Source organism: Carlito syrichta, unplaced genomic scaffold (assembly GCF_000164805.1).
Source record: "Carlito syrichta isolate Samal-C Ts95f unplaced genomic scaffold, Tarsius_syrichta-2.0.1 Scaffold304574, whole genome shotgun sequence".
Classification (NCBI taxonomy): Eukaryota; Metazoa; Chordata; class Mammalia; order Primates; family Tarsiidae; genus Carlito; species Carlito syrichta.
The window spans coordinates 882,126-910,028 of NW_007248670.1; the positions used below are offsets into that span (position 1 = coordinate 882,126).

The 27,903-nt window shown below is 52.2% G+C and overlaps 1 protein-coding gene across 1 annotated transcript in view; it reads right to left on the reverse strand.

The window, feature by feature from the left end:
* The window catches only part of ADCY3 (adenylate cyclase 3), a 120,807-nt gene that overhangs the window by 14,205 nt on the left and 78,699 nt on the right, over nucleotides 1–27,903 (reverse strand). Inside the window, exons 3-10 of the mRNA XM_008060282.1 lie at nucleotides 13,198–13,328; nucleotides 12,488–12,599; nucleotides 12,178–12,305; nucleotides 10,445–10,603; nucleotides 9,447–9,624; nucleotides 3,422–3,550; nucleotides 1,900–2,042; nucleotides 1,588–1,749 (exon numbers count right to left, since the gene is read on the reverse strand). Of these exons, the coding sequence (XP_008058473.1) occupies nucleotides 1,588–1,749; nucleotides 1,900–2,042; nucleotides 3,422–3,550; nucleotides 9,447–9,624; nucleotides 10,445–10,603; nucleotides 12,178–12,305; nucleotides 12,488–12,599; nucleotides 13,198–13,328 (1,142 nt within the window). The remainder of the gene's footprint in view (nucleotides 1–1,587; nucleotides 1,750–1,899; nucleotides 2,043–3,421; nucleotides 3,551–9,446; nucleotides 9,625–10,444; nucleotides 10,604–12,177; nucleotides 12,306–12,487; nucleotides 12,600–13,197; nucleotides 13,329–27,903) is intronic.

The following is a 27,903-nucleotide window of genomic DNA, read 5'->3' on the forward strand; positions in this document are numbered from 1 at the left end:
TTATTATTATTTTTTGAGTTGGAGTCTCACTCTGTCACCCAGACTGGAGTGCAGCGGCCGCTCCCAGCCACCGCTCCCAGCCTCAACCTGCTGGGCTCTGGCGATCCTTCTGCCTCAGCCTTCCAAGTAGGCGGAACTACAGGCACACGCTACCACGCCCGGCTTATTTTTTATTTATTGTAGAGATGAGGTCTCTCCAAGTTGCCCGGCTGGTCTTGAACCTGTGGGCTCGGCAATCCACTCGCCTCAGCCTCCCCAAGTGCTGGGATTACAGGCTGAGCCACTGAGCCCAGCCTGAAATCTGTTTTCAATGAGACGTCCTTTTCAGATAAAGTCCCAACAGACCATTCCTCTGCTTGCCCCTCCCAGTGGCCTCTCACTTTGTGAGTGGAAGCTGGTGTCCTCCCACAGTCTACGAGGCACCAACGGTCTGCCCCGACTCCCACTCGCCCTGTGGTGCCTTCCGTTCCAGCTGCACTGTCTACTCACCAAGCTTCCAGCGGCCTGGCCACTCCCGCCTCAGCACCTCGGTCGGAAACAGGTGGCCCCCAGATCTCTGCCTGCTCTCATCCCCCGCAGGGCTTTACTGAAATATCACCCTGCCAGCCAGGCCCACTCTGACCATGCTACATAAAAGTGCAAACAAAACCCAGCTCCCCACCAGCACCCCATCCTCTGCTTCACTGTTATCTGTGGCCCTCGTCACCGTCTGCATACACATTTGAGTTGCTTCACTGTTGATGCCTGTCTTCCCCTACCAGATCACGAGCTCCATGACAGCAGGGGTTTGGGGCTGTCATTCTCACCTTAGCACAAAGCAGACGATATTCATGAAATGAATGAATTTCATCCCCACAACACTCCTGCGACTCAGCTAGGGCAGGTGTTATTACCCTCCTTCTACAGATACGAGTACATGGATGTTCCAGGAGCCTGCAGTGACTTGTCCCTGGTCATACGTCAAAACCTAAGATGAGGTGGCGGAATCCACCACTCTTCATAGTTCCCCAGGAATACAAACGGCTCCACACTCTCTCCTTTGGGATGGGCCATCTCTGAGCAGGAGGGAGGCGCTGACTGGCCTCCGGGAGGGAGGGAGAGCGGAAAGGCAGAAGTCCCCCTCAGGGAGGGCTTCCACAGCCGGGGCAAGGACTCCAGGACACCCCAGCTTGCCCCAGAGGGCCTGCAGCAGTGTTAAAGAGGGCATCCGTCTGTGCCCAGACCCAAAATCTGTCTTTACTAAGATAAGTCCAGAAAGAAGCCAGATTGGCCTGGTGACTGAGGTTGGGACAGTGTCCCCATCTTTGTCCCGAGAACCCCTCTGGGCCCATCCAGCCACGGTCTCCATCTTGGATGGTCCTGCCCTCGGCCTTCTCGGCCCTGGCGAGATCCCCGCACTGCTGCTAGTGCTGCTTTAAATCCCAGGGCAGAGGAAGGAACGGGGTGCAGGGCACGGCCTGGCACTCCCCGGGCCTGCGTCCGAGCGGGGGAGGTTCCGTTGGGGGGCAAGCTCACACCACTGCCACCTAGGAAGCACATCCCTTCACCCTCTCCCAGCCGGCCATTTCCCGCACTGCCCTCCCTCACCAGGGGTCGATGAGTATCTCGACCAGAGCGGTGCAGAGCAGGACGACGCAGGAGCAGCTGAAGGCGGCCCCACTCTGCTTCTCCTTCTCCACCGAGTAGCGGGTTTCCATCTCTGGGTCCATGAACCGCATGGACAGGAGGAAGGTGTTTCTCTTCTTTACCCTGCAGTGAAAACAAGTCCCGTCCGAATCACACGCAGGAATCACAAATGAACATCCGCCTCGGCCCACCAGGGCGGCACCCAATTCAAGATGGCTAGTCTCCTGAACCCCACGCTAGGCCCTGACGGAGCGTCTACAGGCGGCCACTTACACCTGGGCGGACTCTCGCTCCAGCAGGGCCTCGTTGAGTAGCTGGTTGAGCTCATGCTCGTCCTCAGAGGCGTCCACCACGCGGTCAGCCAGGTCCTGAAGGCGCAGCCTCCGGCGAGGGTTGGGGAAGGAGGGGTTGTCGGCCTGTGAGCCAGGGAGGCAGAGTTAGTAGAGCAGGTGGGACAGAGCGGTGGGAAGGAGCTGCGAGAGGCAGAGGTGGAGGAGGAAGGACAAAAGAGGTCACACTTGTGCGGACTGATGCTGCCAGCTCTAAAAATCCCTTTCTGGGAAAGTCTTCCCAGTGCCCCCACGTGGCCTCATCCTGCTGGGGTCTAGACCCAAAGCTCCAATCCCTCCTGGTCCCCTGGCCCCGGACAGAGCTCCACAGCGATGGTCTCCTAGTGGCAGCGCTGTGGGGAGCAGCCCTGGCTCATGAGCAGGACACCTGGCACTGCTGGGCTGGCACAGTCCTGGCACATCCTGCTGCGTGAGTGGGGGTCACACACAGCCATACGCGCCGGCACCCTAGGGGGCGGGAATGACCCCAACTCTAGGGCTTAAGGGAGCTGCTAACCGAGCTCACATCGGGCTCATGGTTGGAGAGAAAGATCTGAGGGGAGAAGCGATGGGAGAGAGTAAAATGTCCTTGTTGCCAGTGGAAGGACAAGAGCAGGCAGGCGGGGCTGGAGCGCCCACTACCAATTATTCCCAGCCCCCAAGGAAAAGCATCAACCCCAGGACAGGACTCCTAATGGTGACACAGCCACCTGTCCGAATAATCACCGAGACTGGGCATGGATTCAAGCGCGAATCTGGTAGCCAGAGTCAAGACACCGTGGTCTTCAGTGCAGGTGGGCCCCGGCTGGCAGCCTGACCCCAGATAATCCATGACCCCGGCCCCATTTTTCTCCCCTGTAAAATGATGCGGATGGTCTAAAGGCATCAGGCCCACCTTTCTGTCTTCATTGCACAGTAAGGCCGGCAGTTACAGCCAGGCAGAAATCCTTGTCTCCACAGTGCCTGCCTCGAGCAGTGAATATGTTCATGAAGCTCTTCAGCAATGGACAATTCTGGATGCTTTCTCAGTATGTATCCTGTCCTCTGGACAGCATGCTAATTCCTTGCTTTTGTGGACTTTGGAAATGCTCCAGCTGTGCATGGAACCAGTGGGGTTTGGACTTAGCCAGAGGAGTGAGCCCAGCTCTGAGGTCTCACTTCCAGAACAGTCTCAGACCCTGCAGAATTTTCCATGGATAGCTCCACTGATCTCAAATCTGTAGGATTCTGGGCCATCAGAGCTACACCAGGCCTCAGAGGCGAGCTCCTCTTTTGAACTCACCCCGTGCCAACGATGAAGGACAGAGGAGCTGGGGCTGGCGGCGGAGGGAGTGAGGGACCCCGGGCTAGCGGCCAGGCCTCGCCCTCCCAGCACAGCGCTCCGGCGGCTGCAGCTTGTCGCCTTCCTGTTCTTGCCCACATCTCGGCCCACCGTGAACCCTCCTTGCCCTCAGCCCCGCGCACACCTGGGCATCCTGGTCCTCGGGCTCCTCCGATGTGGAACCACTGGTGTGAACACTCCCATTGGGCTCCTTGGTCTCAATGAGGGCAGGGGAGCTGGGCTTTGAGGAAGCTGGCGCTCCGTTCAGCAGGGCCTGCAGAGCAAAGGAGCAACTCTGCAATGATCGGGCAGGAGATGAGAGCCACAGGGGTGTGAGGTGGTGGGATCAGAGATCTAGCTTGCAGGAAGAGCCAAGAGAACTCGCTTGAAGAGTGTAAAGAGAGCCAAGGATGACTTCAAAGTTTTTGGTCTGAGCAACTGCAAGGATGGCCATAAACTGAGATGGAGAAGACAGAGGAAGAGCAGATTTTGGAGTAGGGAGGGGAGTTGGGGCTTGGTTTCGGACAGGTACATCCGAGGCGCCCATGACACGTACAGATGGAGGCTTCCAAGTGTCTGTATGTTGAGTGCAGGGAACCAGTGGGCTGGACATACGAGCTTGGGAGCTGTCAGAGACAGTGTTGAGAACCATGAGACTGGATGAGACTGACAACAGGGTCAGCTCCATAGGGAACAGTCAGGGAGATGTCTCGGCAGCTTTTGAACACTCAGGGAGGATTCGTTGTGGTCATCCTCCTTAAACTCTCCTCCTTCCTCATCGCTCTACTCAACTGGACCACGGGGAGAGATTCTGCAAACGGAATTGTGCTTGTTCCCGCGACTTCCAGAGAAGCGACTCTTACTCCCCGCCCCTTCCCAGGAGCACTCGCGTCTCATTTGCACCGTCTCCTTGAAATCGGTCCTTCCTGCCTTGTTCCTTTTCGCTCAGGGACAGCTGAGCAGATGTGTGACACGTTAACACCGCCCGATCCTAGTACATCTAAACAATCACTAAGCTAGGATAGTTGTGATAAGTTGTTCACTTGTCAAGGCAAACTAGAGGCTGACAGCCGTTGCACAGCCTGGAAGTTAAGACAACTGGAATCATCTACAGCAGCTAAACTTCTTTTGGTTGGCTTGTTTGTTTTTTGAGTCATAGTCTCATTCTGTGACCCAGGGCCACCACACTCGGCTTATTTTTTAATTTTTTTGTAGAGACGAGGTCTCACTATGTTGCTCAGGTTGATCTCAAACTCCTGGGCTCAAGCAGTTCTCCTGCCTCAGATTCCCAAAGTACTGGGATTACAGGCGTGAGTCACCATGCCCGGCTGACAGCAGCTAAACTTCTATGTTCCCTGAGAGAGATGTAAATGCCTGACACATACTGGATGAATGGCATATGACAGAGGGTTAATTTTTCAGATAAACAAAGAACTCCTAAAAATGAGGGGGGGGGACGGGGGGAAAGCCCTCAAAAGTTAGATATGAATATGCAATTCGCAGAAGAAAATCACCTGACTGACAACCATGTTAAAAATGCCTGTAATCCCAGCGCTTTGGGAGGCCCAGGTGAGTGGATTTCGCCTGAGCCCGTGGGTTTGACACCTTCCTGGGCAACTTGGCGAGACCTCATCTCTACAATAAATCAAAAAAATTAGCCAGGCATGGTGGCACGCGCCTGTAGTTCCAGCTACTTGGAAGGGTGAGGCGGAAGGATCGCCGGAGCCCAGCAGGTCGAGGCTGCGGTGGCCTGGAGCGACCACAGCACTCCAGTCTGGGTGACCGAGTGAGACTCCAACTCAAAAAAAAAAAAAAAAAAAAATGCCCAGCCCTACCAATAATTAAAGAGATGAGGTTAAAACTATGAGATAGCATGGTTTTGTCTTTCACATTAACCAAGATGAAAGCGAGAAAAGTGCCCAGTGGTGGTGAGGGCCTGGGCAGGGGATAGGAGGGCCGTGAGCAGGCAGCGTGGGCAACCTATAAATGGACATAACCTTTTCGCCAGCACTCCACTTCTAGAATTTACGTTTTTCAGGTAGAGCACGAAGAAATTGCTGGAAACTCAACTTTACAAAAATATGGAAAACCCGGATTGCCTCTAAATGTCAGCGAAAGAAGTCTTGAAAAGCAAACACCACTTGTGTTTCCATTAGAAATGATACTGATGCATTTGTCTGATGACGCATCGAAGAAGAAAACTGAAAGCTAAGTGAAGTTCATTCGACAACTGACTGTGCTCCTGTCCTGGGCAGGCGGCATCTAGGGTGACAGGCCCAGCAGGAAACAGCAGGGAGCCTATTCCCACTGGCCCAGGGCTTCTGTGCCAATGTGTTAAGCTATGTACCAGTGAACTCAAATGTTTTCTAAATTAAAAGTGTAACAAGCCGGGCTCAGTGGCTCAGCCTGTAATCCCACTTCTTTGGGAGGCTGAGGTGAGTGGACTGCCTGAGCCCGCGGGTTCGAGACCCGCCTGGGCAACTTGGCGAGACCTCATCTCCACAATAAATCAAAAATAGGCCGGGCGTGGTACCGCACACCTGTAGTTCCAGCTACTCGGAAGGCTGAGGCGGAAGGATCGCCAGAGCCCGGCAGGTCGAGGCTGCGGTGGCCGGGAGCGGCCACTGCACTCCAGTCTGGGCGACAGAGTGAGACTCCAACTCAAAAAATAAAAAATAAAAATAAAAGTGTAACAATGACTCAAGCACAACAGCCTCCTAAAAAGGGCTCTGCTGAGCAAAGTTTCCTTTGCCTTAGTTCCCTGGCTTGTAATCCTCACAGGGGTGTCATGTGCTGAAAACAGTTGACTCAAATTATGCACCTTGTGAGGGTTGCTTAAATAAAATAAGGAAACAAAGTAAAATACAAGTAAACAAGACTGAGTGGTGGTGTCACAAAGACATATATTTGACTGCTACTCTGTGACTTTAAGGTGGTCCCTAGTGAAAGCAAATTTGTGGGTAATTTTAAAAAGTAGAATAGGGGCCAGGCACGGTAGCTCACACTTGTAATCCCAGAACTTTGGGAGATGGAGGTGAGAGGATTACCTGAGCCCCGGGGTTCAAGATCAGCCTGGACAACTTGGCAAGCCCTTGTCTCTACATTAAATTAAAAAAATTAAAAACAAAAAATTAACTGGGCATGGTGGCACATGCCTGTAGTCCTAGCTACTTGGGAGGCTGAGGCGTAAGGATCACCTAAGCCCAGGTGGTTGAGGCTGTGGTGAGCCGTGATCTTGCCACTACACTCCTGCCTGGGTGTAGTATCAAAACATAAGATTAAAAAAAAAAAAAAATTACTATCAGCTTTTTAAGAACAGACTTACCATCACATGCATATTATTTATATTTAAGAGTGCTAGATGGCCAGGCGTGGTGGCTTATGCCTGTAATCCCAGCATTTTGGGAGGCAGAGGTGAGAGGAAAAGATACATTTTAGATTGTTCTAGTGTGTATACTGAAGTTCTGCACCCAGCACTTTTTTTTTTTTTTTGAGTCGAAATCTTCCTCTGTTGCCCAGGCTGCAGTGCAGTAGCACGCTCACAGCCACTGCAGCCTCAACCTGCCAGACTCAGGTGATCTTTCTGCCTCAGCCTTCCAAGTAGCTGGAACTATAGGCGTGCACCACCATGACCAGCTAATTTTTTTATTTGTTGAAGAGACTAGGTCTCTCCATGTTGCCCAGGCTGGTCTTGAACCCGTGGGCTCAGGCAATCCTCTCACCTCTGCCTCCCAAAATGCTGGGATTACAGGCATAAGCCACCACACCTGGCCATCTAGCACTCTTAAATATAAATAAAATGCATTTGATGGCAAGTCTGGTTTCATAGAGCGCTACTTCCCATCCCGAAATGTCCTACTTTTCTGAAAGTCAGCTTTCTACTTTTCTGGCATCTTTAGAACATTTACTGTAGCTCAGGCTTCATACTTTGCACAAAACACCGCGTCCTGCCCTTCCCTTCATACTTAGCACCTAGTGGTAGAAAACATGTCACATCCACCTCTGCATTTCTCCTGGCCCAACCAATGTAACCTGCACAAAGGAGGGACCCTGCAGACGGCAGAAGCAACACATCTGGTGGGGTAAGAGCAGGGCATTGGTCTCAGAACCATCTGCCGCCTGCCAGAGCTGGAGCTTGGGCAGGGTGCTGGGCCTCAGTTCCTCCTCTGCAAAATGGGCATGGCGATCACCCGCTTCTCGCAGGCAATTAAGTGGGAATAAGGGACGCAGAAGTCCTCAGGGAAGCGTGGTTACAATTAGATTTGTTGAACGAATGACTCTTCTGTGTATTTGTCTGACCCATGTGCTAGTTGTCACATACATCTAGGGGAGGGGAGAAAGCGTCTAGTTATTTTTCTTTTCTTTTCTAGTTAGGGTCTCCCTCTGTCGACCAGGTTGGAGTGCAGTGGCGTGAACATGGCTCGCTGCAGCCTCAACCTCCTGGGCTCAGACGATCCTTCTGCCACGGCCTCCTAAGTAGCTGGGACTATAGGCATATACCACCATGCCTGGCTAGTTTTTTTATTTTTATTTTTGTAGAGACAAGGTCTCACTGTCCTGCCCAGGCTGGACTTGAACACCTGGGCTCAAGCAATCCTCCTGCCTCAGCCTCCCAAAGTGCTGAGATTGTAGGTGTGAGCCACTATGCCTGGTCAGAACCTAGTTTTCCTTTTTTTGAATTGGAGTCTCACGCTGTCGCCTAGGCTGGAGTGCATTGGCACACTCAAGGCCACCCTAGCGTCAACCTGCTGGGCTTTGGAGATCCTTCCCCCTCAGCCTTCCAAGTAGCTGGAACTACAGATGTGTGCTACCATACCCGTCTAATTTTTTTAAAATTTACTGTAGAGATGAGGTCTCACCAAGTTGCCTGAACTGGTCTCGAACTGGCAGGCTCATGCAATCCATTCGCCTCAGCCTCCCAAAGTGCTGGAATTACAAACTGAGCCACCGAGCTCGGCCCTAGTTTCCTTTTAAAACTTTACTAGGAGCCGGGTGTGGTGGTTCACATCTATAATCCCAGCAGTTTGGGAGGCTGAGGTGAGAGAAATGCCTAAGCCCACAGGCTGGAGACCAGCCTGGGCAACTCGGTGAGACCTCGTCTCTACAATAAATTAAAAAAAAAAAAAATTAGCTGGGCATGTTGGCATGTGCCTGTAGTTCCAACTACTTGGAAGGCTGAGGCAGAAGGATCACCTGAGCCCAGCAGGTCGAGGCTACAGTGGCTGTGAATGTGCCACTGCACTCTCGCCTGAGTGACAGAGTGAGACACCAATTAAAAATACATAAAACTAATAAAATAAAATAAAACTTTACTAGGAGTCACCTCTTTAGCTGCTGCTCCTGCTGCCTCACTAGTGTGGGCTCTATTTTAGCCATAATTAGGCAAAGTCTCAACCATGGAGCCGTGTTAGCAGACATGACATCCCTGAAAGCCACCAAACTCCTTAATTGTTAAAAGTCTCTTTAGGATTCTCATAACTAGAACAAAGGGTTTTGAAGTGACAAATGACAAGGACTAAAACAATCTGCAGATCCAGCAGAGGATCATAGCAGGGACTATTTCTCAACAGCCGCCGGTGGGTCCTCATCAGATGGGCTGTCAGGTGGCTTTTCTGTATTGGTAGACAAGACCGGGGAAGCTGCTGGGTGCTTCAGGTCTGTAGATACCTGGGGACCTGCACAAGGACCAGACCAGACGGTGGGGCCACACGAGGGCTCTGTTGTTTCTGTCCCATTCCTTCTTGGTTCTCCCACTCCCTGACCCACCCAGCCCCCACCCCATGCATTCCCTCCTGGGGTGGCCACATCTGTCCTGTGGCTTCACCCACTTCCCCTGTGCAGGGGACCCTTATCCCAACCCAGCCACTCTCCTGAGTGCCAATGACACATTTCCAGTGGCCTCCTCAACTGGATGTGGTTTCTGGACATACTAGAGTCACCTCAATTGCAGCTTGCCGTGGGTGACGCTCGTGAATGCCCAGAAGCTGGCTCTCCCTCTGGGAGGCTGTCACCACTAGTCTCCCACTCAGTGGGGCCTGGAATCATTTTTCATGCCAACCTGCCCCCCGCCTCTCATAGTCTGCCATCTTCAAGTCCTGCCAACTCTTCGCCTACAGTCTTTTTGAAGTCCCTTCCTTTCTGATCCCCGGTCCAGGGGGCCAGGGACTCACCGAGCCGTGGAGGCCATTTTGGGTGGCTGTCTTCTTCACCTCTGGCTTGGAGGCAATGATGAGGTAGGTTTCGATGCCCTTCTCCTCGAGGTACTCACAGCGGCTGCCCCCGTCACCGGGCTCCACGTCAAATTCTCCTTTCAAGCAGTCCAGGGTGCTCTGGGAGATGTGCACACGTCTGGATTGTGGAGAGAGGGGCCCTGAGCACCGGCCAGAAGCAGCCTTCACACGCCCCGGGAGCACGGCCAGAGGACATGGCTGCATCAGACCGCTGCTCTGGCCTGTGTCTCCTGGGCATGTGGGCGGGGCCAAGGGGAGGCAGTCCTGCCACTAATTAACTGTGTGGGCACTGCGGCACCTACTCCCCTTTAAGCCTCAGCGTCGGACCCATAAAACAGTAGTACAGCTTTTCCTCGTGGGCTGTTGAGAGTATTAAACGCATTATGGAACTTCAAAGGTTGCTCTGAACCCTGAAGTCATAGATTCGATGATTCTCCACCTGACTCAATTCTCAGCTGCAACCCGTTGCTGATAGGGAACAAAACCCATTTCTGAAGAGTCACCACTAAGAGTCACCTCTGGAGGAAGCTCCCTGACCCAGGCCAGGAAGGGGGGATCGAGCTTCTCTCTGCCCTACTGGTTGGCTGATTCTGTCAAGGAGCTCAAGTGAGCTGTGCTGCCTCCGAGCCTGTTAGCTGATTATTATAATTAATCTCCCTTTGGGGAGATCTGGGCTGCCCCCAAAGTAGGTAAAGAGGGCAAGAGGGCAGAAGTCCAGGCAGGAGAAAGCTGCCCAAGACCCAAGGAAGCAGCAGGTACCCCAAGGGAGGTCCCAGAGTGGCCTTAGCCAGAGGCAGGGGCGGGAAGGGAGGAACGCTGCCCCCAGGTGGGAAGGGGCTTCTGCTCTGAGGCCCTGGGTCCCTCACCAGAACCACAGCCCTGTGGGACGAATGGGATGGTCCCCTTGGAAGACCACTCCCCCTTGGAAGGGCACTCACCCAGGGATGCCGCCGGCCTCCATCTTGTTGGCCACAGTGACATCGGTAGACCACACATCATACTGCCAGCGCTTCTGGCCCAGGACACCCCCCAGCACAGTGCCTGTGTGCACCCCCACACGCATGTCCACCCCAGTCTTGGTCTTCTCCCGCACATACCTGCCAGGGACACAGAGGAAGGAGGGGTGAGGCACGGCCCTCACAGACAGACAGCCCCTTCCCCCTGCGGGAGCAATTCCGCCTAGGCCTCTTCCCCTCCAGGCGAGGGGCTTCGCAAGTGCCCCGCAGCCTCTGCCTGTGTTTGAGCTGCATAACCTGCAGGGGGTTGGGAGCAGACCAGGGCCCCAGCCCAGCGCAGGCAACCACAGGCCATGGGATGGGGCAGATGACTCCTCCTCTTCTCACCCCGAGTGACTTTCAGCTTCTCTCTTCCAATCATTCATTTATTCATTTGTGCAGTTAATATTTCACTGAGTGTCTAGGACGTGCCAGGCATGTTCTAGGAACCGCAGACCCAGAGGTCCCAAATCAGCTGTGATCAGCTCCTCCCTGAGGATGCCAGGAAGCAGCAAATATGGCATTCAGGCCAGGAGTGGTGGCTCACGCCTGTGATCCCAACACTTTGGGAGGCAGCGGCAAGAGGACTGCCTGAGCCCAGGAGTTTGAGACCAGTCTGGACAACATGGCAAGACTTTGTCTCTACAATAAATAAAAAAATTAAAAATTAGCCGGGCGTGGTGACACACCTATAGACCTGGCTACTTAGAAGACTGAGGCAGAAGGATCACCTGAGCACAGCAGGTCAAGGCTGTGGTAGCCATAAGTGTACCACTGCACTCCAGCCTGGACGACAAAGTGAGACTCCAATTAAAATAAAAAATGACTTTCAGAAATTTGCTCAATAGGGAAGGAAGTGGAGGTCAAGGTTTCTAACCCTGAACTACCGGCCCTGGGGTAAAGGCATCATATATTTATTTCCTGGCCGATACTACAGGGAGTGTAACCAGGAAGATGGTAAAAATGCAAAGCCACCCCTCAGAGAGAGGAGCAGCCCCAACTTCTGGAGTCCGTCCTGTGGGCAGGAGCTTCCCTTTCCGCTGCGGGGCTTGAGACCATGTGGCCCGCCGGAGACCTTAAGCCCAGCAGAGGGACTGCCCTTCCCAAGAGCGCCAGGTCCACCTGGAGCAGCGACAGTAAGGGAGAGCATGAGGGGAGGGCAGTGGACCTCCCTCCCAGCCTTGGTGATAGCAGAAGCCAGGCTTCAGGCCCATTGCTGTGCCCCCGACATCATGTGGCCTCAGCAGTCACTTCACTGCGACATGGGGAGGGCAACCCCTGAACCGTCCTGCCCTGGAGGGTCACGGTGAGAAAACACTGACAGAAGAGATGGGAGGACACCTGTGGGGGGGTCCCAGCAAATGGGAGTGGGGTGATGAAATCCCGACTGCAAATTCCAGCAAGAATAATAACAGTTTGGACTAAGGCTGGAAGCGCATGTCCCTGAGGCCGTGGAAGTCCTGCAGTCTCCCTTGGCTGTGAGGAAGGTCAGCCATGTCCCAACTTCAGCAGGGACTGAGCCACCATCAAGCAATGCTGTGCACCCTGGCTGCACTCCACACTCTTGTAGGCCCCTCCTCAGCTGGTGTCCACCAGACCAGTGCAGAAGGCCTGCTTCTCGACGGGCCAGGGCCGGACCACACGCCCTGGGAGCATGTCTCTGAGACACCACTTACGAGATGGCCTCCACCATGGCGAGCCCCATGAGGATGGAGCAGACGGCGTGGTCCTCCCGGTAGTCAGGCAGGCCGCAGATGCAGTAGTAACAGTCGCCCAGGATCTTAATCCGTAGCTGGTGGTATTTCTGAAAGAGCAGGGCATGGTCTGGGCTCTGAGTCCCTCCTCAGCCACGGAGGGGTGGCAAACAAAGCCGAGGAAGGACAAGAGGAAGACAATTGCGGAGCTGGCATGGGCAGGTGTAGGCTGCCATGAGGGTGGCCACAAGGTGGCCCTCAGCTCGGAGGCCGGGTGGGGCCAGGTACTTACGGCTGCCAGCTTGTCAAAGCGGGCAAAGAGCTCGTTGAGCAGCTTTACGAGCTCCTGAGCACTGCAGGCAGAAGACAGCTGAGTGAAGCCCACGATGTCCGCAAAAAGGATGCTGCAAGGATGGGGGGCAGAGACAAAGACAGTGAGGGTCCAGGTGGTGAGGCAGGCCTGGCCACAGCCAGCTCTGCTCCAGCCCATGGGGCAGCTGGGATCACAGCGAGAGAAGGGCTTTGCTCAACCCTCACAGTGAGCAGGGAGACCCTGACCCTTCTGGGCCAAACCAGGGCTCCAATGCTGCAGCTTGTCCTTATGGACTTCCCCTGAAGGCCTCCCTCCCACGTGATGCCCGGGGACCAGCCCACACCGCCTCACTCCTGTCCTGGGCTGAACGCATCCTTCTTCCTAGAACCAGGGGTCAGGGTTCTAGCCCCAGTGCTGGTGCTGATGGGCTAGGTGACCCCACAGGAGTCCCTTCCCTGCTCTGGGTGACGTCTGTCCAACGACAGAGTCGGACCAGGCAGCCTAACGCATGTTGCAGCTCTGACATCTGCCAGAAACATCTCCTGCAGAGCTGACAAGTTCAGTGGAGGAGACTGGCTTCCAGTTCCTGGGAAAACTCTCAGACCCGCGGTGCTCAGTGGGCCCCACAAAGGTGCATCCCTCTGCGGCCTGTCCTGCCATCAGAGCCCGAGCTGCACGGGCCAGCCTACCTGACATTCTCGTGGCGGTACATGTACATGGTGTTGAACTGCTGCTGGTCCTTCTGGCTCTCGTCCTTCTTCATGTCCTTCAACATCTCGTCGGCCACATGCTTGGGCAGGATGGAAAGCATGAGGTTCTCCTGTGAGGGGAAGAAGGGGTTACAGGGGAGGGCAGGGCAAGCTCAGACACTTCTGAAAGAAGCCCCCTGGTCCTTGTGAGAGACATCAGCCAGAAACCACACTGACCTTCCACAGTGGTCTCCCAGACCCACGTGGAGAAACAGCTGGGGGCTCAGGACAAGCAGCTTCTGCCCCAGGAAAGCTCGGGGTTGTGCGGCCTTTTCAAAGCACTGAGAGGAGTCAGAGATGTCACAAAGAAACCCAGCACGGCTCTGTGCTCTGTGTCCTCCTCATGCCACAAGAAGGGTGACAGTTGCTGTGTTAGCTGCTACACCTTGAGCCCTCCAGGGCAGAAGCGCTCCCGAGTCACCCTGTCCACCCCTACACCTGCACAGAGCAATCACTCGCAAATCACCCACAATCACTTCTGATTCTGACTGGAGGCCTACTGCATACCTGGTGCCATGTGAGATGCCTGTGATATGACACCAGTGAGAGCGTCCACCTCAGAAAGCTGACAGTCTCATGGGGACATAGATAAGTGTGCCCAGTGCCCAGTGCAGTGTGGTAAGTTTCATCACTCGAGAGGAGAAGCAGAAGACTATGGGAGAGGAAAGGGAGGGGCCAAGATCAACCAGGTTGGGGCCGAGAGGCCTTCAAGGAGGCCTTCCTAGAAGTGAGCCTTGGCCAAGTCTTGAAGATGAGATGCTGAGAGCACTCCTATCAGAGAGAACCACAAATACAGAGGGGCGGGCACACATTGATCCCAGGTGTGGGACCTGCAAGTATGCCTGTGGTGGTAGAAACAGAAATAGGGCTCAAATGCGAGGCATGGTTTAGATCAGGGGTCAGCAAACTGGCCTGTGGGCCGAGTCTGGCTGCTCCCTATTTTCATACATAAAGTTTTATTGGCACCCAACCATGCTCATTTGTTTACGTATCGTCTCTGGCTCCAAGGGCAGAGCTGAGTGGTTAACAACAGGGACCATATGGCCCACAAAGCCAAAAATATCTACTACTTGGATCCTTTCAGAAGGTTGTGGCTTGGGCACCTGGGTAGATGGTGCCAGTCTCTTGAATAGGGAACAAAGAGGAGCAGCAAGTGTGAAGGGAAAGATGGCGTCTGGCTCTGAGGAGCTGCGGGGCCTCCGTGTGGGGCGTCCTGCAGGCAGACCCCAGGAGAGGTGAGTGGGCTGAGCCAGTAGCCCTGGAAGTCGCGGGTTAGACTGAGCGGAAGGGAAAGAGAGGAGAGAGGAGACAACTGACAGAACAGGGTGCTGGGCATGGGAGGCCAGAGGCGGGAGGCCCAGCAGGGAGCCTTGTCAAGAGGGGACCGCTGCCCCTGCACCCCTGCGGAGGGGAAGGTGATGACGGTGTCGGGTGAAGGATGAGAAGGGCACGTGAGGGAGAGCCTCAAGCTGAGGTTTTGCATGACAGAAACTGTAAAAGGTCAAGGGGCACAAGAACTGTGGCGAAGGGCGAGCAAGTAACTGAGCTGGGGCCTGCGGGCAGGCAGCAAAGAGAGCGAAGCCAGCCATGGGTGGAGATGTGGATGGCGCTGCCCACGGGCGGTGGAGAGGCAGGGACGGCTGGAGGGCAGACGTGTGGGCAGAGGACAAATGGCCATGGACCCTGTGGTGGAGACGTTCCAGGTGACCAGGCCAGAGTGTTGTCATGGGGTCAGTTATTGAAAGGTGAGGAATGAGACAGGCCGGGGATGTTCAGGAGCTCTGAGTCCTGGGCGCAGGGAATAAGAGTTACCTGAGTTTGGGGTGGCCAGAAACCAAGAGCTAGTGACTCAGTCTGGAGCACCCGGGGCCTGACCGGGGCTCACTAAACCACAGTGCAACCGAGGCTGCAGATCCCAGTCCACGGGGCAGGAGCAGAATGTTGCTTCCCACCAAGGCCCGGGCAGGAGAGGTGAGCCGGCCACTCCAGCTCTGCTGCATTCAGTGGCCCTGTGGCCCAAGAGAGCCCAGCTCAAACTGCATGTCACAGGCACCTGCTCTGGGGCAGGGCAGGGAGGTGGGTTTCAGGGGCAGAGCTGAGGCCTGATATGAAGGATGGCTCCTCGAGGGACCTGGGGACCTCTCCCAGAATCTGACTGACGAGACAGCTGGGGAAAAGGGGAGTCTCCAGGAGAGTTTTCAAGAAAAGCCAGAGATGAGGGTCCTGTCAGCTTTTTTTTTTTTTTTTTTTTTTTTGAGTCAGAGTCTTACTCTGTCACCCAGGCTGGAGTGCAGTGGCATACTCACGGCCACCACAGTCTCGACCTGCTGGGCTCAGGCGATCCTTCTGCCTCAGTCTTTCAAGTAGCTGGAACTACAAGTGTGCTATCACGCCTGGCTAATTTTTGACTTATTGTAGAGACAAGGTCTTGCCAAGTTGCCGGGCTGGTCTCAAATCCGCGGGCTCAAGCAATCCACTCGCCTAGGCTTCCCAAAGTGCTGGGATTACAGGCTGAGCCATCGAGCCCAGCCCCTTCCAGTTTTTGAAGGCAGCCTAGAGAGATAGCTGCTGGGAGTCCCAAGGGACAGATAGAGCTGAAGGGTCTTCAGGAGGTCGGCTGGAGGTGGCAGTGAGCTCTGGGCTGGGTTTCTCTGGTCAGTGATTCTGGGAGGCCAGTCCACACTGGAGTATGCTACCCTGGTGCATGTGAGTCTCACAGCACAGGAGGACGCGGTAGTCAGAGGCGTGGGCACACTCACTGTGTGATATCAGGCTGGTTACTGACTTCCCTGTGCCTATGACTCATTGCCGTAAAGCACTCAGAACAGTGCCTGGCACACAGGAAGGGCTTACTGTATTTTAGCCATTTCTATCGTCACGTGATGTAGCGGGTTCAGAAAGACAAGGCCTAACCTTCCTCTGGGCTTTGAAGTTGGCCACAGGTTTATAGGGTAAGAGTCCCAGTGGAACATTCCAGGGTCGGCACAAAACCAGGACTCAGGAGCTCTGTTCAATGCAGGCGGGACGATGAAGGGGCTAAAAGAAGGATCCCACCTTCCATTCAAGTCTCAGACCCCCCCCCATGCCCATAACAGGGTGCTGCTGAGATGAGGAGGGCGTGGATGTGTGAGGAGTCAGAGTCAGGGGAGGGCTGGTCAGGTTGTAGGCAGGGAAGGGACACGGAATTCGAGGTTTAGGGAAGTCACAGCGCTGTGCCAGTCTGCCCAGCAGCCAGAGACCACATGGTCAGGCCCTTCCTGTCCTCGCAGGCTCTACTTCAGAGGTCTGTCCCTCCAGAAGAGTCTCTCTGGGCTCCCTTGGAAGCTCAAGGGCATCAGAGTCCAAGTCAGTCCTGTGAGGAGCCCCACGCCCCGACCACAGTTCTCTTCCCTCCAAACACTGCCAGGCCTCCTCGGGGCAGCCCACACCTGCTTCCCCCTGGCACAGCCCGGGTCTCTGAGACTGTCGGCTAACACGGAACAAAGGGGCGCAGAGGCACAAACTCAGTGCAGCGCTGGAGTCCCATCCACAGGAGCCAGGGAAGGGACGCAGCAGCCAAGAGGCTGTGAGTGTATCTCCGGCGAGGGGGCAGGGAGAGGTGGGGAATTTTCACTTTTCTTAGTATACACTTCCATCATCTTTTCTAAGAGCATACACGAATTCTGAAAGAAAAAAAAATCAATAAATGTCGATCTTAAAGATAACAAAAAAGGAACTATGGCTGTAAATCAAGACTGCTGATTTACTTGTGTGGTTTCTGGAAGCCTAGAGTCAACCTCAAACGGTTAAGAGCAGGCAAGGAGCCCACCTGAAGTCATTCTGGTAAATAAGAAGTGGGCACACAAGAATGGACACATAGAACCTGACAGATGACAAAGAGAGAGGGCAGTCTGGGAGGTGAAGGTCAAAGTGGCCCATGTCTTACCAGCTGTCCTCCCTTTCCAAGCCCCCGGGGCTCGTGCAACAGCCTCTAAACGGGGCTCCCTGGCGCCAGACATGCCCCTCCACTCCAACCTCCCTTCCACGTGATGTCTGGACTTCCTCTAAGCCATGCGACACCTGTGCCCTGCACCCTCAACAGGGACCTTGACCCCCTGACCGCGGCATCAACTTACCTCTCTCTGGCCCTGTCTCCCACTGCTCTCCTCAGCCGCCCCTTGAAAGACAAGCTGGACTCTTTGCTTTTCTCTGGTCCCTCCCTGTCCTCCTCTGCTTCTGGCATTGCTCTCTCTTTACCCACACCCTTCAACACTCACCTCAGATGTCACCTCTTCAGAAAGCCCCTGGTCCCTTTCAGGAGGGGCCTGTTCCTCCTTCCTCATTGACACCTCTGTTGTGTTAGTATGCCTCTGTTGGTAGTGACCTTGTTTGCCCTCAGATTTCAGGGATTCTAAACCCTCTTCTGGATGCTGGCCCCTTCTACAGGTGTGTGATACTAGCTACGGATTTTCTAGAAAAATGCTGATATACACATAGGGGGACCCTGATAACCATTCTCAGGGTCCAGGTTAAAGACCCCAGCACTCATGTTCCTGGGGCAGGAAGGGGGCTGGGATTCCGATGCACTTGCCTGGGGGGTCCCACACTGGGGCACAGGGGTGAAGGGGAGAAAGGGCCACCAAGAGCAGCCTAGGATTGCTCTGGGGCTGAGCGCTGATAGCTGCGGCCTGGTCTCCCCAGCATGGAGGCACAGCCTGCTCTTCCAAAAATAGCAGTTGCTGTATGTTTCACGCGTCAAAAGAATGTTCCAAGCCTGTGACCCATTAATGGCTTTTCTGGGAATTTACCCAAAGGAAAGAATCCAAAAGAAGTAAAATGATACATATAAGATCCGCATTGCAGCATGACTTGACACTGGAAAGAAATGTAAGTAGCCCAAATTCCCTGCAAATGGCTAATGAAACCATGACATATCTTCTGGAGGGAATATTAAGCAACCTTAAAAGTGATCATGATGAAAGCTGTTGCAATAAGAAAACAAGGAGAGAAGAGCAGGACATAAAACTGCATTCAGTGAAGGTGATGATGCTGAGCTGTGTGCATATAAATAAAGGCACAAGGACATATGCAAAAGAGAAAAGGAAATTCACACCTGGGAGATAGAATTAAGAGAAAACTCTAAAAGCTTTTCAAAGTTACTATATGGTGGTGGTGGTGGTGGTTCTTATTTTTAAAATCCTTTTTAATCTGGAAGTAAACACATAACTTCCTGTTGCCTCCAGCTGTGATCCTAACTCTGACCCCAGCTTTTCTGGAACTACTAGTTTTCTTAAACTGCAAGGACTTGGGGTTGGCTTCAGATTTCCAAGTCTGCTTGGACAAAACCTGTGAAGCAAGGAGACCCTCAGCCTCGCAGCCAAAATGGCCAGGGGAGGGGGGGAAGGCAGTGGCCCTCTTAGGGAACCAAGTAACAGAACAGTCGTCCAGGGCAGGCTTCTCTCTGTAGTTCATGAACACAGCGCCTCACCAGGCAGATGAACACTGCTGACCAGCAGTCAGAATTGTCCCTCTTCTTTGCTAAAACTTTCCCATCAGCCCTCTATGTTCATATATGTGTAATATTATCTCCATTTTGCAGGTGACAAAACCGAGGCACAGGGAAGTGAATTCTTCATTTCAATTTCCAACAAGTTAGTGGCAGGGCAGGACCTGGTGGCTCACGCGAGTAATCCCAACACTTAGGGAGGCTGACGGGAAGGATTGCTTGAGCCCAGAAGTTCGAGACCAGCCTGGGCAACATAGCCAGACTGTGTCTCTACAAAAATAATAATAATAATAATAATAATAATAATTAGTTGGGCCCTGGCATGTATCTATAGTCAAGCTACTCCAGAAGCTGAAGTGGAAGGATTGCCTCACGTTCAGGCTGCAGTGAGCAGTGACTATGCCATTACACTCCAGCCCAGAATGGATGAGTCCTGTGTTTCCCCCACCCCCTTTCTCTCATCTATCTGCAATGGATGTTGTCCTACTGTGAATGGGAAGGTCCAAGAATGCCGAGACCTGACGCCCTTCTCAGGGCTCTCCCGAGTGAGCCTGCCGAACCTTCTTTGTCACTCCCACCCTGTCTGCTCTGGCAGCACCCCTGCGGTGGGTCCTTCTTGCAGCAGTGGCCCTGCTGACGCCTTGGGGCCCGGGCTGACCAGCGGCAGCTGGCATCCTCCCGGGGGTCCACCCTGAGCAGAGAAGAGGAGGAGAAGGCAGCTGCTCAGACCCCACAGCCAAAGGACCCTGGGTAGGTCACCATCCTCCCTGGCCTCAGTGCCCTGCGATCCTCCTCACGGGCAGCAGAGAGGAGAAAGGTGCCCAAGCTGCGAAGTCCTGCCTCAGAGTGACATTAGCGGTGAACAGTGGGCTCGGAAGGTACCCTAGAGTCAAACCTCGTAAGGGGCCTGAGGCAAGGTAACTCCCAGAGCACCTGCCAGAGAGGCACTCGCCGGCCTCTCCTGCTGTGTGTGCGTGTGAGCCGCTGGCCCACGAGGAGTCCATGGTGCACGGTGGCTCGAGTCCCGCCACACAGAGTGGCCCCACATGTGTGGCGACACCAGACGCCTGGTGCGGGGTGGACCCCAGGTTCAGCTGAGCCCCTCCCGGGTCTTTCAGGCTGCACTGCCCAGAGCAAGGCCACGGGGTTACCTGGGTGCATCAGGATGCCACAGACCCTTGGGCCACCTGCATCTACTCTGAGGTGTGAGAAACAGGGCAACAGGGGCAGAATTTTAAGGAAACCGGCAACAGGGGCAGTGGAGGGGAGAGATGTGTGCTGGGGGGTTAACATGGTTGAGAGAGAAAAACAGGAGTTCAAAAATGTGCAAAAAAAGTAAATCCTAGGAGTCTTATCTTAAGCAAGCAGCTGCATGTCATTTCCCTTAACCTCCACTTCTGCTTCTGTAGTAATCTCGCTTTGCTGTACTTTATATGGAAATACCTATAAAGATGTTTGTTACAAAATTTTTTGCTTAACAAGTTAAATTGTAAACCCACCAATGACAAAGCTCCAAACTTATGATATGGACCCATGTATGTTGTAACCATAAAAGCCCTATATAAACAGCTTGCTACTGAATACTAAAATCAGGCCTCAGGTTTTTAGGAGTTTATGCCACCTGAGTCTTCCAGAATAAACGCTTTCGATTTTCCACTCAGTCTCCAGTGCCTGATCTGAGCGTGTTCATTCCTGCTTCCGGTAAGCTGCAGCGTTGTTGCAACATTTTGGTGCATGGGCTGGGAATCAAACCAGCCCTCCCGCATGGCAGGTGAGAATTCCACCACTGAACCACCCATGTTCTACCGACTGAGCTAGCCGGGCCACCCAGATCAGTTTTCGCATAGGACCCGTACCCCCTTTACAATGGCTGCAAGTTGCACTAACGCAATCCCCCTGGATAAGGCTTTCTGCTGACAGGCAGGGACACAGTAGAATTCTCCTAACCAAGACTCCACTTCAACCAAAGAATCAAAATCGGGATGAGGCCGAGACTCCACCAATCATCCAAGGCACTGCTGCCACCGCCTCCCTATGTTACGCCATTGGTACCAGAGGCCCTCCCTTTCCCAGACACGCCACCACCATCCATGTCCTGGCCACCACCTGCAGAACCAGACCAGATGGGAAGATGACTTTGCTCAGCCCAGAGCCAATGGTCTGCGCTCCAAATGCCCCTGTCCAAGACCAGAGGCCCTCAACATGTGGCACAGGATGGCAATGTTCAGGGTGAATAGTCAATCTTATTATCAGCCACTTACCACCACGGACTCGCTCAGTTGAAAACATCATACCCCCTCCTATTCAGAAAAGCCATAGGCCATAATCGATTTAGTCTTTCGTCTGTCAGACTCACCTCCCTACTTGGGGAGATGGTCGCCAGCTCCTCCTAACCTTCCTCAACACCAAGGAATGGCGACGGGTAATGATGGAAACCCGGAAATGGATGGCAGGGTGCACTCCTGGGGGTTTACTGGATCCTGAACCATGGGTCAGAGGTGCTTTCCCAGAAGACCCCACTGGGACTCAAACTCAGAAGGTGGAAGGGCCAACTTAGAAAGATACAGACAGGCCCTCCTGGAAGGATTAAAGGCAGGAGCCAAAAAGCCCACCAACATGTCCAAAACCACTGAAGTTCTCCAAAAACCAGATGAAAGTCCATCGGACTTCTATGAAAGACTTTGCAAAAGATTCCAGTTGTACACCCCCTTCGACCCTGAGGCCCCTGAGAATCAGTGCATGGCGAACGCTGCCTTCGTGGACTAGACACAAAGTGACATCTGAAGGAAGCTACAGAAACTCGAGGGGTTTGCCGGAATGAACAGCACCCAGCTAAGAGAGGTAGCCCACAAGGTCTTCATAAATCGGGAACAAGCTTCAAAGAGAGAAGCTGACAAGAAAATGAAACAAAAAGCGGCTCTCCTTGTGGCAGCCCTGAACCGGCCCAGCTACATCTGAATTCAGGTCAAAGCAGGCAAGAGCAAAGCCCAGGACCTGCACCCCCTTTACAAAGGGATCAGTGTGCCTACTGCAAGAAGATCAGGCACTGGAAAAAGGACTGCCCCAATAAACCTGAAAGGGGGAAAAAAATTCTGCCCATATAGGGCGGAACCTGCTGCTGCCGGCTTTATCAGGCTAGCTGGGGTTGACTCGGCCGAGACAGACAGGACTCAATCAACTTAGACCCCCATGAGCCATGGTCAAAATAAAAGTCAGGGGCCAATCAATGGACTTTATGGTGGACACTGGCACAAAACGGTCAGTCGTTATGAAACTGGTGGGACCTATGTCAAAAAGGAAGGCAACAATTATGGGAGCTACTGGAGCCCAAATCAAATGCCCTTTGTGTGAGACCCGCAGTTGTGTCACGGGAGGACACCAAATAAAACATGACTTCCTGTACATTCCAGAGTATCCAGTACCCCTGATGGGGAGGGACTTATCCAAGGTAGGGGCCCGAATCACTTTCTTGGCTGATGGGCCTGCCCGCCTCAAACTGCTGGAACCCACCAAAGAGCACCTCCTTGATTTTGTCTGTTACAGTTCCCCGGGAGGAGGAATGGAGGCTCCATTCTATTCTCAGCCCACCACATATATTGGCCTGGCCCTGGAATTATGGAGCTCCTGCTTCCCCGAAGTCTGAGCCAAGGGAAATCCTCCTGGCTAGCCATTAACTATGCACTGATGACAGTCGACTTGCTGCCCCGCATCCACCCAGTAAGGGTCCGACAATATCCCTTATCTTGAGAAGCCAAAATCGGCATCCAAGTTCATCTTCAGGGACTATTAAAGTTCGGGTTGCTCCAGAAATGCGGATCTCCATGGAATACACCTCTGTTACTTGTGAAAAAACCAGGCACCAACGACTACCAACCTGTTCAGGACCTGTGGGTCATCAACCGAGTCACAACAACCATCCATCCAGCGGTCCCTAACCCTTACACCCTCCTAGGCCTCATACCTGCAAGGGCCCAATGGTTCACCTGCCTGGATCTAAAGGATGCCTTCTGCATCCACCTGGCACCTGCGAGCTAGCCCATGTTTGTCTCTGAATGGGAAGACCCCGCTATCATCCAGAAGGAGCAATTAACCCGGACCCAGTTGCCCCAGGGGTTCAAAAACTCCCCTACAATATTTGGAGAGGCCCTAGCAGAGGATCTAACAAACTTCCCAAGTGCAGAAATCAAATGGACAGTTCTGCAATATGTGGATGATCTCCTGGCAAGTGCAACCTTGGAAGACTGCACTAAGGGAACAGAAACATTACTAAGCCCACTCCAAAAAACTGGATACAGGGTGTCTTTTCAAAAGGCTCAGATCTGCCAGAAAACAATTAAGTACAGATCTCAAAAGGACATCGGGCCTTGGGGCCCAAACAAAAAAAGGCAATTTGGGCCCTTCCAACTCCAAAAACCCGAAGACAGATCAGAGAATTTCGGAGAGCAGCCGCTGTCTGCCACATCGGGATCCCTAACTACTCATTAATAAGTCAAACCAGCCAGGCTTGGTGGCTCAGCCTGTAATCCTGCGCTTTGGGAGGCTGAGGTGAGTGGATTGCCTGAGCCCGCGGGTTTGAGACCTGCCTGGCCAACTTGGCGAGACCTATCTCTACAATAAATTTTAAAAAATTAGCCGGGTGTGGTAGCATGCACCTGTAGTTCCAGCTACTTGGAAGGCTGAGGCAGAACAATCGCCGGAGCCCAGCAGGTTGAGGCTGCGGTGGCCGGAAGCGGCCACTGCACTCCAGTCTGGGCGACTGAGTGAGACTCCAACTCAAAAAAAAAAAAGTCAAACCCCTCTATGAAGCCACAAAGGGGGGAGAAAAAGTGCCGTACCAAGGGGGGCAACAACAACAGGAAGCCTTTCTCACCCTTAAGAAAGCTCTACCAGAAGCCCCTGCCTTGGGACTCCCTGATGTGACTCAAGAATTTAGTTTGTTCATGAGAAAAAAGGAATGGCACTGGGAGTTCTAATTCAAAATATAGGACCCTGGCAACGACCTGTGGCTTATCTGTCTAAACAGGGCCGCCCTGACTGCAGGCCCTGGCTGCCACCGCTCTTTTAGTAAAAGAGGCAGACAAACTTACCATGGGACAAATCCTAAACATCAAGATCCCTCATGCAGTTACAGCCCTGACGGACCACCGAGGACACCACTGGCTCACCAACCCATGCATGAACCATTACCAAGGCCTTCTATGTGAAAAACCCCTGGGTACACCTAGAGACTGTCAAAACTTTAAATCTAGCCACCTTCCTACCAGCCAAGCAGGTACCTCCAGACCATGAATGCATTGAAACAACAGATGACATCTACTCAAGTCGCCAGATCTCACCAATTAGCCTTTGCTTTCCCTGGACCGTACCCTCTACACTGATGAAAACAGCTTCCTATCAGATGGGACACATTTGGCGGGATATGTGGTTATGACGGAAACAGAAGTAATAGAAGCAAAGGCCCTCCCTATAGGATGGTCAGCTCAATGAGCAGAACTAATGGCTCTAATTAGGGCCTTAGAATTAAGCAAGGGGCAAAAAGTAAATACACAGACTTGAGGTATGTCTTTGCCACCCTCCACATACACAGGCCCTCTATAAAGAAGAGGACTCCTCACCTTAGAAGGAAAGGCTATCAAAAATCAAGCCGAAATCCTGAGCCTCTTAGAACCAGTCTGGGATCCTGCGGCTGTTGCAGTCATTGGTGTCCACTGCCAAGGACACCAAAAAGGAAAAAGTTCCATAATCAAAGGAAACCAAAGGATGGACATAGAAGCCAAAAGGGCAGCCATGAGAGGGACTCCACAAGCCCCTCCCTGCAGAATGTTAATGACCTCAATTCTATACCCAGGCTATACCCAAAAAGCAGAAAACTGGAGAAAAGAAGAAAAGGAAACCAAAAACAGATAGATGGTGGCTTCTCCCTGATGGGCGACCATTTATCCCAGACTACTTGGGCTATCCCTTGGTTTACCAACTTCATACAGACATTCATATGGGAATACGGCGTTAGAAGCCTTAGTAAACCGGTATTACTATATAGCCAAGCTCCCCATGCTTTGTGGAAATGTAACCTGGAGGTGCCAAACTTGTGCCCACAACAATGCCAAACTAGGGCCTTCCCAGCCACCAGGAATACAAAAAACTGGACAAAGCCCATTTGAAGACTTAGAAATAGCCTTTACTGAGTTACCACCCAGCAAAGCATATAAATACCTATTATCATTGTGTGCACATATTCAGGCTTGGTTGAAGTATATCCTACCAGAACTGAGAAAGCTAGGGAAGTAACAGAAATCCCACTAACTGAAAACTTACCTAGGTATGGAATGCCTACCTCAATTGGATCAGATAATGGGCCCGCCTTCATAGCTGAGATTACACAAGAACTAGCAAGGGCCCTACAAATCAAATGGAACCTACACACAGCTTATAGGCCTCAGAGTTCATGGAAAGTTGAGGACATGAACCGAACTGTAAAGCAAATTTTAAGTACGTTTTGTCAGGAAACCAAACTGTCTTGGACCTCTGTACTGCCTATGGCTCTCCTCCAGGTAAGATGCTCTCTTTGAGCAAGATGTTCTCCTTGAGCAGGAATCAAACTCTCCCCATGTGAAATCCTGTTCGGCAGACCTCCTCCCCTTGTAAGGGACCCCAGGGATAGAAAAGAAATACGAAATCTAGATATCTATTTCCAACTGCAGCTCTTAGCTACCACCATATCCCAGCTACACCACTGGGTACTAGAAAGACTTCCTCCACCCCTAAGCAACCCAGTGCATCCCTACAAGCCAGGAGATTCTGTCTGGGTAAAAGATTGGCATAAGGTACCCCTAAAACCTACTTGGAAGGGTCCCTACTCTGTACTTCTGACAACTCCCACAGCTTTAAAAGTTGCAGGAATAGACACCTGGATCCTGAGTGAAAGCTGCCACTCCACTGGAACATTCAACTATCTGGACGACAACCAGAGGTCCTGAGACTCTCCTTAACATCACCTTTCGAGCCCGCTGTCCAGCTGCAACCACACCGCAGGCTGACTAGTCAATGCACTGCTAAAGTGTGAGAATCCAACTACCCCCCAGAAATAGACTGTTTCATTGGTTATTGATTCTCTGAATGTATTGTTATCACACTTTAACCCTCGCCCTTCTTATCCCAGTTGCCCTAGCTCTTGGCATAGGTTTAATTGTTGTGACTCCCACTGATTGAAAATGTGACAAGAAGACTCTATTACTATTGCTATATCTCTCATGTGTAGGATGTATTACTGCTCTATTATGTTTACAATAGGAATATATATGTTAATCAATTCCAGAAACTGTGCTATGCAGAATTTTGACCCTAAGGCACGATCCAAACTCACAAATGATGGCAACTGGATCATCCCTTCCCCTTTACCAACATGTTACTGTTCCAGATAAGCCCCCTTTGGGGCCGCTTTAGACCAATGTGTCACCTTATGGCAGAAAAAGAGGTGAGGTCATTTTCTGTACTCATGAAGTATTATCTACCCTCGTCACTTACCTTACTGCCCCGGAATGCTATGTTATCCTTCTCTTCTTTCAAAAGGACACATTCCTTCTCCAGTGCCTATCTCAACTCAGGCCAGAACCCTACCCCCTGTTTCAATGAATAAATATCAGGTCCCCATAATGGAGCTAAGGTTTCAATCATCCTTTTGTGACACCATCTACCCCCATATGCCAAGTAGATGTTTTAAAAATTACACCCTCTGTACTAAAAATGGACAGGGAAAATATATAAAAACCCATACTGGGGTTTACCTGACCCAAGATGTCCCATCCCCCAGGCTTGTTGGGTCACCTCTGGTATAGCTCATCAATATAAGCCAGATAGACCTCTAGCTCTGGATCCCCATTTAAACCAAATGTTAAGTGCAACTCATCGCCTCCTAAATGATACCAACCCCAGCTTGGCCAAAGACTTCTGGCTCTGCTTGTAAGTGGCTCCTCCTCGCTACGCCGCCACTCCAGTACCCACGACTATAAATGTTACCCGGTTAACTAGTAAACCAGAACCCCATGAAATGGTTCCAGTGCTAACTGAAGTCCATCTATCTCAAATGGCTCCCAGGTGCCTAACAAACAAACTGGGAACAAAGCTAGTTGGCAACCTAACTAATAGCCAATGCCACTACACTATTAATACCCAAGAACTTGGTCCCATTCCTGTGGCCAAACCACGGTGCCGACCTCATACAGGCCTTTTCTTCATATGTGGAACAAACACCTATCAATGTTTACCAACCAACTGGGCAGGAACCTGTACTCTGGCTTTCCTCACCCTACAAATATACATTATTCCTAATAACCAGTCACTTGTAGTGCCTTTGGCAGCATACACCTGAAGAAAAAGAGCCATTCAAATCATACCCCAATTAATTGGATTAGGAATAACAGCCAGAATAGGTACTGGAATAGGAGGCATCGCAGTCTCAACCACTTATACTATCATCAACTGTCTAGAGATCTAATAGATGACATAGAATGGGTTGCTACATCATTAGTAGCTTTACAAGATCAATTAGATTCCCTAGCTGGAGTGGTATTACAAAATAAAAGAGAATTAGACTTGCTAACTGCTGAAAAGGACTATGCCTCTTCCTAAATGAGGAATGTTGTTTCTATGTAAACCTGTCAGGAGTAGTCAGGGACATGGCCCAACAATTAAAAGAATGAATAACAAGAAGAAGACAAGAGTTAGCTGATTCCTTGATGAACTGGAACAATATTTGAAGTTGGGTGTCTTGGCTGCTCCTATTGGCTGGACCTCTCCTCCTGGTCCTATTAGCACTTTTATTTGGACCCAGCATCCTTCACCTAATAACTAGATTCATTTCCTCCCGCCTAGAGTCCATAAAACTCCACATGCATCTTCAAGGTTATGAACAACTTGCTGTAGAAGAAATAGAAAGCAGGTGATGCCCCTTAAAGAAAACTTTAAAAGGGCATTAAAGGGGGGAATGAGACAGAAAAACAGGAATTCAAAAATTGTGCAAAAGAAGCAGACCCTAGGGGTCTTATCTTAAGCAAGCAGCTGCATGCCATTTCCCTTAACTGCCACTTCTGCTCCTGTAATCTCGCTTTACTGTACTTTTTTTTTTTTTTTTTGAGTTGGAGTCTCACTCTGTCGCCCAGACT